The sequence below is a fragment of the Plasmodium falciparum genome (genome assembly GCF_000002765.6).
Source record: "Plasmodium falciparum 3D7 genome assembly, chromosome: 2".
In the NCBI taxonomy this organism is placed as follows: Eukaryota; Apicomplexa; class Aconoidasida; order Haemosporida; family Plasmodiidae; genus Plasmodium; species Plasmodium falciparum.
In genome coordinates, this window is record NC_037280.1 from 495,001 (window position 1) to 507,500 (window position 12,500).

General features: G+C 18.8%; 1 protein-coding gene across 1 annotated transcript in view; it reads right to left on the reverse strand.

Annotated features, from left to right (window-relative positions):
• Positions 1-165: 165 nt before the first annotated feature.
• The window catches only part of PF3D7_0212400 (conserved Plasmodium membrane protein, unknown function), a gene marked incomplete at both ends in the record, with an annotated part of 12,689 nt that continues 354 nt past the window's right edge, over positions 166-12,500 (reverse strand). The window contains 3 exons of the mRNA XM_001349594.1: positions 166-681; positions 882-6,641; positions 6,855-12,500. The exon at positions 6,855-12,500 is cut by the window's right edge and continues 354 nt beyond it. Of these exons, the coding sequence (XP_001349630.1) occupies positions 166-681; positions 882-6,641; positions 6,855-12,500 (11,922 nt within the window). The remainder of the gene's footprint in view (positions 682-881; positions 6,642-6,854) is intronic.

Sequence of the window (12,500 nt, forward strand, 5' to 3'; positions counted from 1 at the left end):
TTATCTTAAAAATGAAATGAACATAATAAAAAAAAAAAAAAATAAAAAACAGTGAAATGTAAAAGTTTTAACAAAGAAAAAAAAAACAAAAATTTATATACATAAATATATATATATATATATATATATTGTGTATGTACATATATATAAATATTGTGATGGTGCTCACTTTTTATGAACATTCATAACATAATTATATATGAGTGTACATTTTTTTTTAAGATTATTTGTACATATATTTGATGGTAATAAGGTTGCATTAATATGTATTAAATAAGAAAAAATATTGCTTACAAGTATTTGTTTTAAACATGAATCTTCGTCTGAATTTTTCAGCTTATCTAAGACGAATGCTCCTAAGAATGCACTTCTTTCTAAAATTTCTTTTAATATATTATAATAAGTTTTTAATGATATAATTTCTGGCAAGAAATTAAATAAGTGATCGTTTTTATAAACTCTTTTTGTATTTATATATTCATCAATTGATTTATTGTATTGAATAATTTCTCCAGGATAAGCGGACTCTTCACTACGTGTATTGCTATCACTAAGATAATACGTAAAATTGGATTTACCTACTCCTCTGGTGTAATGTATTTTTTCTTTTTTCTTTTCTTTTTCTGTATTTAAAATATCAAGGCATATTGGTACATATGAATTGTTATCGTTGGCTTTTATCTGTAAAAATAAGGGGATTCAAAAATAAAAAATAAAAATAAATAAAAATAAAAATAAATAAATAAATAATATATAACATATATATATAACATATATACATATATATATATATATATATATATATATATATTTCTATATATTTCTATGTAGAAATCATTAGATATATATACACACAACACAATTCGAATGATCCTTATTACCGTTCTTATTAGGGTTGTATTTTTTTTTCCGAAATGCTCAATGATATTTGTAACGAGTCTAGTTGACTTGAGTATCAAAATATAAAGATGTATAACAAAATGGGAGTTTTTAAAATAAGGAGTTTGTATAAGATTCAATAATATTGTATTATAATTAAGAATAGATTTATAACATATATATAATACTCTTTGTGTAAATAATGTAAGTTCATTTTTTGTTGATTTTTTTTTTTTTTTTTTATCTTGATTATTAGGTACATTTGTTGATGCATTAATTTCATAAGGACTATATGGATATATAATAACTTCTTTTTCGTAAATGAATTTTTCTAATATTCTATTTATATAAAATAAATGATGTTCAACTCTTTTATCCATTAAAGATATTAAGAAATTATTTATATTATAAATATTACAATAATAAGATATTTTTGTTAGTAGTTCAACATATAGATAGGATTCTTCAAAAATAGCTAGACAATTAATTTTTTCGATTTTTAAAAATATAAAATTAATACGATCTGATAATTTCCCTACAACATTTAAAATAGCTTCTAAGAAATATTCTACTTCATTATGTATAATTTCATTTTTCTTTTTTTTTTCTTCTTCTCTATTTTTATTTGTTTTTTTGTTTTTTTTTTTTTTGGATATATTTTCTTTATTTAAAGATATAAATGGATTATTTAAATTATCATCACCCGAACTAGTATAAGTATGGCTATTATCCTTGGAGCTGTTTTGATAATTATTATTTTGATGAAAATTATAATTTGTATTAACATAATCATCGTTTGTATAATTATTATCTTGAATAATATCTTCCTCATCATGAATACGATAAATTTTATAAGTTCCTTTATATTTATGAGAATTATAATTATCACTATGATTATCTGTATCATTATGATTATCTGCATCATTATGATTATATGCATCATTATGATTATATGCATCATTATGATTATATGCATCATTATGATTATATGCATCATTATGATTATATGCATCATTATGATTATATGCGTCATTATGATTATATGCATCATTATGATTATATGCATCATTATGATTATATGCATCATTATGATTATCTGTATCAGAATTTTTATTTGTATTTGTATTTGTATTTGTATTTGTATTTGTATTTGTGTTTGTTTTTACATTTTCATCATTACTTCTTAAAAAATGATTACTATTGTTAATATCCATATTACTATTTAAAATTTTGTGTTCATTAGAGGTGTACGGTTCTTTATTATAATTCCTATAGTATGGATTTTCATAAATCCTATTGGTTGCAACTTTCATAGACTCCATAAAGGTATGGTCATTATAATAATCTAGATGCTTGGTTACATGATAATATGGATTTTCCGATATAAAGGATGAATGAAATACATGTCCCACATTAGTATTAACATTTTCATGGTTCTTATTATTTTGATGGTTATTAAAATTCACATTTTTGTGTTTAAAATTTTTTACGAATACATATAATAGTTTTATAATAAAAACAATTAATGAACAGAATATTATATGATCTTTGTTTCTTATATATTGATTATTATTTATATGATATATAGATGTGAAATTTTTATTTTTGTCAAATAATGAATGATATATAAAAGGTATATAAATAAGTTTGTTTAAAATTTTTTTTTTGATTATATATATACATATTTGTTTATTTAATGTTATAAATGTCAAAGTATTAATATAGAAATAATAATATTGTTTATCGTCTAGAAAATTATTTATTTTATTTATTTGATCATATATTTTATTTCCTATAAGATTATATATATGTTCATTAACAATATCTAATAATATATCATTATTATTTTCTTTTTTTCTTAAATAAGTAAAATAAAAATTATAAAACAATTCATATATTGTATTAATTCGGTTATATAAAAAATATAATAATAAATGCTCAATAAAAAATGATTTCTCCATATTTTCATTATTTTTCATATGACCTAGATGACATTCATAACATTCTTTCAATATTTCTTTTAAGGTATTTAAATAAATACTTACAAGTTTTCCGTTTAAAGGATATACATTTATATTATCAATATTATATATATCTCCTTTGACATTTATTTTATTATTATTTTCTTTGTATATACCAGATACATTCTTCTCACCATATCCATCATCATCATATCCATCACCATTATTATTAGTACAATATATTTTTTCATTATCTTCAGATTTATTTTTATTATTGTTCAGACATCTTTGATCTCGTTGGACATGCTTATTACGACAACTTGATATATCACAAAAGCTTACAAAATAATTATTATAAATTTGTATAAAGACATAAAACAATTCTAACATATTAACAAAAAGATTTATATTAAAATGATGTGTTGAATATAAATGTTTAAGAACGGCATGTGGTATATGTAACATATTATAATGTTTTAAAAAATATATATAACTATTATAAAATTTAAAATAATGTAAATGTATAGTAACACATCTAAGAAATAAGGATAAAAAGATAGGCATATTATATAAATGATTATTATATTTTATGGATTTTTTTAAATAATAACGTCTAATATATAATTTGTTCTTCTTTTTTGTATTATCACGTGTTTCATTTATTCTATTTATAAATGAATATAATATATTATTATCCATTTTCTTATTAATATGTACATTCAAATTATTTATTTTCTTTTTCTTTTCTAATATTAAGTTGTTTATATAATTTTCTAAATACTTATTCTTTCCTATCAAATCATATTTAGACATTTCTTTATGGGACATATTATGTAATGTATGAAATACAACATTTTCTTTATTTTTTTTCCCATTAGATATAAAAAAATCATCACAAAACAAATCACAATAAAACATAGCATAATTTGAATGATTATCTATATATTCTTTATCATTTTTTAAAGACTTTATATTGGTATTATATATTTCATTTTTATTTTCAATTAAATTATTTTTATTTTTTTTGTTATTATCATTATTTATTATATTACTCATACAAGTTTCATCATCATAATCTCTTTTATTTATAAATAAAAATAAATTTACAAGAATATTTATTATTAATACATAATAATATGTATTTTTATTTATATTTTCTGCTGTATTAAAAAAGGTTATCATTAATTCATATATAAAAAAAAGGAAAGGTATATTCTTTTTTATATGATGTTTCTTTAAAAATTCTTTTTCTTCTTTTATATAATTTTCATTCTGTAATAATTCTTTATGTTTAAGTATTATTATAAATTTATAAAACAATAACAATAATCTGTATTTTACATCATATAAACTTTGTGTAAGGTTTATATATTTCATGCATTTAATTTCATTTTTAAAATTATGTAAATAAAATTCGTTATAAAACTCTTCCCCCATAATATTATTATTACTATATACTGTTTTCTGATTATTTTTCATCTTTTTCTCTTTATTATTATTAAAATTGTTTAGAAAAATATACTTTCTTTTTTCTTTCTTTTCCTTATTCCTCTTTGTATTCTTGTTCATTCGTTTTTCATATATATCCTTAATATCTTCAATAACACAAGTATTATTATTATTATCATTATTATTATTATTATTATTGTTATTAATATCCGGTAATTCGTCATAATGAAACATATTATCATACTTATTATAAACAATGCTATCATGTTTATCATAATTTATATTTAACAAGAGACATTCCTTTTTCACAGGGTTATCTATTTGAATATATTTTTTTTTTTTTTCATTGTTCGATCTAGAAGAACCCAAATTTATAGAATCTATGGGATCAAAATTGTATGCAGGTTGTTTATCAGAATCTATAAATGTTTCTGGGAAAATAGAATCGATATTTTTCCAAATACTCATATCAATTTTTTTTTGCATGATTTCATCCGATTTACAATTTTCATTATATGAATATATTTTTTTATTATCATGTACATTAAAAGAATTATAATTAGATATAAAATTATGATTATGAAGATAATTATTATTTGTATTAATATGATGATTCATATTATTTGTACTATTCATTTTTTTTATATTATGATGGTTCTGTACACAATCCATAAATAAACTATTATAATTAGTATGTTTATCATATTCTGATATTTGTAATGTAAACATTTTTTTTTTGCCGTTAATAACATCATTTATATAAGAATTTTCTTGATAATTATTATTTATAAAATTCATATTATAAATATAATTTTTTACATCGAATAAATAGTTTTTTTCTCCATACGTTTTCTGAGATTGTGTATCTAAGATCCTTGAACAAATATAATCATCATCTAATAATTCAATTTTTTTATGTAGAATATTTTTTATAGCAATATAATCATGATATTCATAAAAATTATTTGTATTATTATATATATTATAATTATTATTATAACTACTTTGGATATTATTATAATTTATAAATTTCCTTTTTCTTTTGCATTTGTGATTATCTAAGAAGTTGTTATATTCATTAATATTAAGGACATATTTATAATATATATTTTTTCTTCTTAATAAATGTAACATATTATTTATAAGATGATCATCATCTATATAAGAGATATATTTATGCATATGTATAGATTTATTTTTACATAATAAATATTTTAAATTTTTAATATGATCCTTTTTCTTTTTATGTAAATATGTATATTTTTCTAAAATACTATTTAGGTTATCATAATCAATATTAAAAAATATATTACTTATATTTCTATCATAACAAATATTTATGATTAAAGGATATATTTTCGTTTCATTAATATAAATTGCTTTAATAATTAATTCAAATATTTCACTAGCTATATTTAAATTGTATAAATAATAATATATTTCTTTTTTAAAATCTTTATTATAATTTAAAAAATATCTTTTACAATTTAATTCTTTTGGAAACTCTTCATCACATTTATATGATCCTAATTTATTTTTTTTTAAACAATTTATGGAATTTACATGTAATTTGTTTATAACATTATAAAATAAGCATTCTACAATATTCCATAATCTGGACCTTCTTTGTTCATCAACGTTTTGTGTTTTCTCATTATTTTTATTATTATTATTATTATGATTATTTTTATTATTATTATTATTATGATTATTTTTATTATTATTATCATTACTTTTATTATTATCATTTTCTCTTTTGATCTCTGCATTTATATCATCACAAAATATATTAAAATATATAGAGTTTACAAAATGCAGACTTAAATTCAATATTTTCAACTTATTAAAAAATACATCCCAAGCTTTACCTTTGTATATATAATAATTAACATGTGCTATATACTGCTCCAAAATACACATGATTATATCAAATATATATTTATATATATTTATAGTTATTAAATCATTTTGCTTAATAAAAAAAAATAGAAACCTTAAAAGCTCATAACATTTATTACCATTATATTCTAATACTTCCAAAAGTTCATAATCATTTATGTTTTCATTTATATTTATAAATTTAATAAAGTGACCAAATATAACGTCCATAAAAAGTTTTATGATCCTTTCCAAAGGTAAATATCCACTACTATATTTACACAAAAAATATATATTATTAAAATTGTTTATTTTAAAAAATGTATTTAAACTCTCATATAAAAAACAGCTACTCTTATAATCCTCTAAAAAAAACGAAAGTAGGGATAAGCTTAAATTCTCTCTGGTAACATGTTCTCCTTTTTTTTTTTTGTACAAAATGTCGTTATTTAGGGATTTGCTCACAACATTATACTGCAAAAAAAAAATAAAAAATAAAAAATAAAATAAAATAAAATAAAATAAAAAATATATATGTATAGATATATGTATATATATTTATATGTATTTATATATATATATATATATATACATATATATATATATATATATATATATATATATATATATTTATTTATTTATATTTATGTGCATGTGTGTTGTTTTTTATTATATGTATATACTAACCCCTTCAACCATGTTATATAAATTTTTTGGAAAGAGGTTCAACAAAAAATGAGAGGTATCGAAAAGTGAAAATATTTGATTCGATATATTCGTTGCTATATCATGGATTTCTTTAATAAAATAGAAATTGGCATATATATTCAAAAGTAAAGAATACATATATATAATTTTATTAACAATTTGTTTATATAATTTTGAATATCCTTTATTTTTTTTATGTGTGTTCATTAGAAAAGAGTTTAATAAATCAGGATCATATTTTTTACTATAATATAAGAAATTATAATCATTTATTAATGTATTAAATATGGAATAATAAAATGAACATTCTTGTGAATTATACATAAGTATAGTTAAATAATTTTTATTATTTTTTTTTTTCATATTTGTAATATTTTTATCATCATCCTTTATATTTGTAATATTTTTATCTCCATCCTTTATATTTGTAATATGTTTATCTCCATCCTTTATATTTGTAATATGTTTATCTTCATCCTTTATATTTATAACATTTTGATTTCCATTTTTCTTTTCCTCGATGTATTCTTTCTTTTTATAGTTTATAAAAAGAAAATCACTCAAAAAAAATATATAATTATTTTGAAATATAATTTGTAATAAATTTTGTGTATATAGAAAGAATTTCACAAAAATAATATTATTTTGTAACATATTATTATATGGATATGAGATTAGTTCATTATTTTTTTGTTCTTCATTATAATTTTTCATATCTTTTGTTTTATTAAATAATGGTTCCATTTCTTTAGTATCCTTCATTAATTTCTTATCAATATAAATACTTGATGACATGCTATTATTTTGTAATAGTATATTTTCTTCTTCGTTTTTAATATTATTAAACATATAATAATTATTATCATAAGATTCAGGAGGGTATCTTTTTTTTATATCCATGCGATAATTATTATTGTTATTCTCTGGAATGTAATTAAAATAATTTAACATAAAATTATTATTATTATTATTATTATTATTATTATCAAATGGTTTATTAAAAACATTTTGCTTGTGTTCATTCATATTATTATCAATATTATATATATAATCCTTTTGTAACAACATTACATCTGTTAAATAATTCATCGTGTAATGATTATTCATAAGTTGTTCAGATGTCGCAGGAGAGGATATTTGGAAAATATTAATTCTTTTTTTTTTAGTACACATATCGTTATGATCCTTAATTAAACTATTATGATTAATAATAATATTTCTCATAATTTCGTTAAATACATCTAAACTATTTATAGAACCATCTATATCATCTTCATTCCTATTTTGGTGAACTGATTCGGTGTTTATAACATCTAAGGTGTCTTTTTCTTCTCCTCTGTAACTTTTTATAATTTTTTGATAAATGTTGTTATAAGAATTATCATGACCATAGTACACATCAATATCGTGATGAAGATGACTTTTCATATGGACATCCATCATAATATTATGCTCATAAAAAACTTGCTTAACTCTCTCCAAGTTTATATATTTCACAACACCAATCATATTATTAATAATAGATATACACATCTTCATCATATAAAACTTGGATACATTAAAAACAAAAGAAGAATTCGAAGACGTCGAAGAAGATGATGAGGAATAAATTTCTACAAATATTTTATTAATATATTTTGAAAAAATAGAAAAAAAGAAATTATCAAAATTGTAATTCTTTCTATTATATATCTGATTATTATAAAAAAAATGATAATAAATTTGTAAAAAATAATTTTTTAAATATTTATAAAATGAAATAAAAAATAATTTAACCAACTTTTTAATATTAATATTTTTTTCTCTATTAAATATATTATCACAATTTTTAAAAGTCCATACAACCCATTTTTTAATTAGAATATTAATACTGTCTAATATTAATTTTATATCATTTTCAAAAGCTTTATAAATATTAAATAAAAAATATGAATTACTTTTCTTTTTAATAATCCTTTTAAATATTTTTAAAAGTAAACTAGTACAAATATATATTTTCTTCTTTTTTTCTTCTTCATAAATTTTTAGCAAATCATTAATCAAATTTAATAAATTATTATTATTATTTGTTTCCCACAAATCCATAATACTTATTAAAAATATATCATCAAAGCTTATGTCTTCTACTACATAATTTATATTATAACTTTTTTCAAAATTTGGAAGATGTGCATAAAAATAATTTACTACAACACCAAATTTGTTACTATCTTTACATTCATAATAGTTGTTATAATCATAAGGATCTACTACTACTTCATCACTACTATTATTACGACCACTACTACTATTATTACTACTATTATTACTACTATTATTACTACTATTATTACTACTATTATTATTATGATCACTTGAATTAACAAAATCATTTCCATATAACCCTTTTGATGATTCCTTTTCGTCGACCGAACAAGAATCACTAGAATCAAACGACTTTGATTTTTCCTCATCTTGTGATGATAAAAATGTATTCCCATCATTATATTTATTATTATCATTTTCATTATATGTGTACCTATGAACATCTAATTTTTGTATTCGCCTCTTTGCTTTACTCTCAAGCTTATCCTTCCTTCCATTAGATTCATTTAAATTGATTTGTCTTACATCATTAAGCAAAAAAAATATTTTCAAAAACGATATGTCAATCCTAAAGTTTTCTTTTATATCCATATTTTCTTTTGTGTATTTAAAATCAGATAGATTGTTATATTTTTTATCATCATTCATATTAGAAGAAAATACATTTCTGTCTTTTCTTCTTTCTAAATGATTTTCATCATATTCATTTTCTATATCACGATATAAATTACTAACACTATTATCATTCGTTTTGTTATTATGTGAATACTCTTCTTGATTATTTCTATGATATTTTGAACTCTTCCTATGTACCATCCCTTTTTCATTTATATTTATTTGATCATTTTCTAAATAGGAAAATAACTGAAAAATGTAAGCATTCAATTTATTAATATTTTTTTTTTTTAATAAAAAAGATAAACATCGTACTATCATAATTTGAAACCTTGAGAATTCTTGAACTTTTAAGGAAAAAAAAAATAAATATGTAAATAAATTAATAAATGTATTCTTTATATCGTATGGAATCTTAAAATAATAATTTAATTTTATTTCTATAAGTATATGAAAGCATTTATTTATTTGTAAAATGTTACAAAAAAATATAACTATCTTTTCAAAAAATATAAATATATTATCATCATCATCATCATGACAATATATATCATCATCATCATGACAATATATATCATCATCATCATGACAATATATATTATTATCATCATCATCACCATATATATTATTATTATTATTATTATTTTTATTATGCCCTTTTGTGTCATTTATATTTTTATTTTTAACATATTTTTTTCTTACAGTACTTTTCTTCATATAATTATATTTAAAGTAATTATCCATATTATTATAAAAATATTTACAAAAATAATCTAAGAGGATATAATAATATTCTATATAGGTTATATATATTGTATCTTTATTTATATTTTTTTTTCTTAATATATATATTATTTTATAATATAATGTATCTTCTAATATAACCATATGTATATTTTTATGGTTTTTCTTTGTAATATTTCCTTCTTCTTGTGCTAACTTTTCAACAATTTTTGTAACTTCATTAAAATTTATTAAATTTGTATTCGTACCTATTAATGTTTTTAATATTCTATATATTGATAATAAATTGTGGTTAAATATTATTAAAGTTTGTATAGATGCTTTACTTATTTTATCATAAAAAAAATCCAACAATAATCTATTTACGTTGTATAAAATAACTGGATGTAATATGGTATTATCTATAAAATTTTTTTCTTTATTTATTTCTATCTTCATTTCATTATTATTTTTTTCTTTCTTTCTTTCTATTTTCATTTCATTATTATTTTTTTTTTTTATTTCATTTTTTTTCTTCTCTTTATCGATAATATTATAAATATTATTAATTTTAAAATTTTTTTTATTATTATCACCATAAATATTATTTTCTTCTGTATAAGCTTTTAAATAATCAAAAGAAAAAAAAAGAGATGATATTTCTAATAATATATTTTTGCTTTCGACTGATATGAATGGACATAAACTTTTTTCCTTTTCTTTAAAATTGGTAATAATTTCTGTTTCTTTATAATCATAATTATGTAAAAAATATTTCAAAGAATATATGTCATATTGGTAATTATCGTTTTGTAAATATTCAAGACATGTATTTATATTCTTATATTCTTTTTTTATATCATGAGTATATAAAAGAAAATTCTGTTTTTTAAAAAGTAATATACATACATTTAAAAAAAGATTCTTATTAATATTCCTTTTAAAAAATTCTTTCTGTTCAATATGTTTTTTCATATTTTTAACAAGAGAAATATTTATATTTATATTTACATCTTGATTCGTTTTGTATCTATCCTCATCTTCAAACATGTTATTTAAATTTGAAACATCTAAATTATATTCTTCATTTTGAAGTTCCTTGTTATAATCGTTCGTAGTATTAGGTGTTTGAAAGTAACTAACATTACCATCATGTTCATCACACCCATGGTTCACATTTTTAATATTACCATTTTTCTTGTATATATCCGCATCATTAAATTCTACATTTCTTCTATACAATCTCTCATTTTCATTTTCATTTTCATTTTTCGAGTGAGGAGTACCAAAACCCATACTATCAAATAACATATTGTGAAAATCTACGGGTTGGATTGAATAAGTACATAACGAATTCTCCAATATTTGAATTAATATCCTTTTATAAACAAAGTTATCATTAATAAAAATAAAATTTTTTAAAATATCCAGAAAATAATGTAAAGATCCAGACAACATTTTTATATTATGCTCATAATAATTACGATTATCATTGGTATGGTAATTTTTTTTAAAGAAAAAAAATAATTTAAATAAATTTATAGATAAACAACAATTCACATATTTATGTATATCTTCATAAGTAATTATATTACATAAGGAACATATAAAAAAAATTACAGAATATTCTTTTTGTTGTAAGGTACTTGTTATTATATCTTCATTCATATATGTATTCGATAAACTTAATTTTGGGAAAGTTAAAAAAATATGTAAATATGATTTTATATTACTTTGTGATAATATATTTAATCGTAATTGTAAATACAAAAATATATTAATACAATATATTTGTATATTTAAAAATAATAAAATATATTTATATATCCATACTATATTTTCTATATCCATATTTTTTAATAAATCAAAATAATTATTTGTATCTTTATATGTATCATAATATATTTGAATTAAATCCTGAATATTAATTTTCTTTTCTATGATATAAAATATATCATATAAAAAATTTTTCTCATAAGAAAATTCTTCAACTTTATAATTCGTATAAAAATAAAACACTTCACATCTTTTTAATACATATAATATATTCTTAAATATATAAAAATATTCATCACAGTATAATAAATGGAGTTTCTCCATATTTAAAGCGTCTGCATTCTTTTTTATTCTTTCTATTAATTCTTCATCACTCTCAATATTATATTTGTCATCATCATCATTATTATTATTATTATTATTATT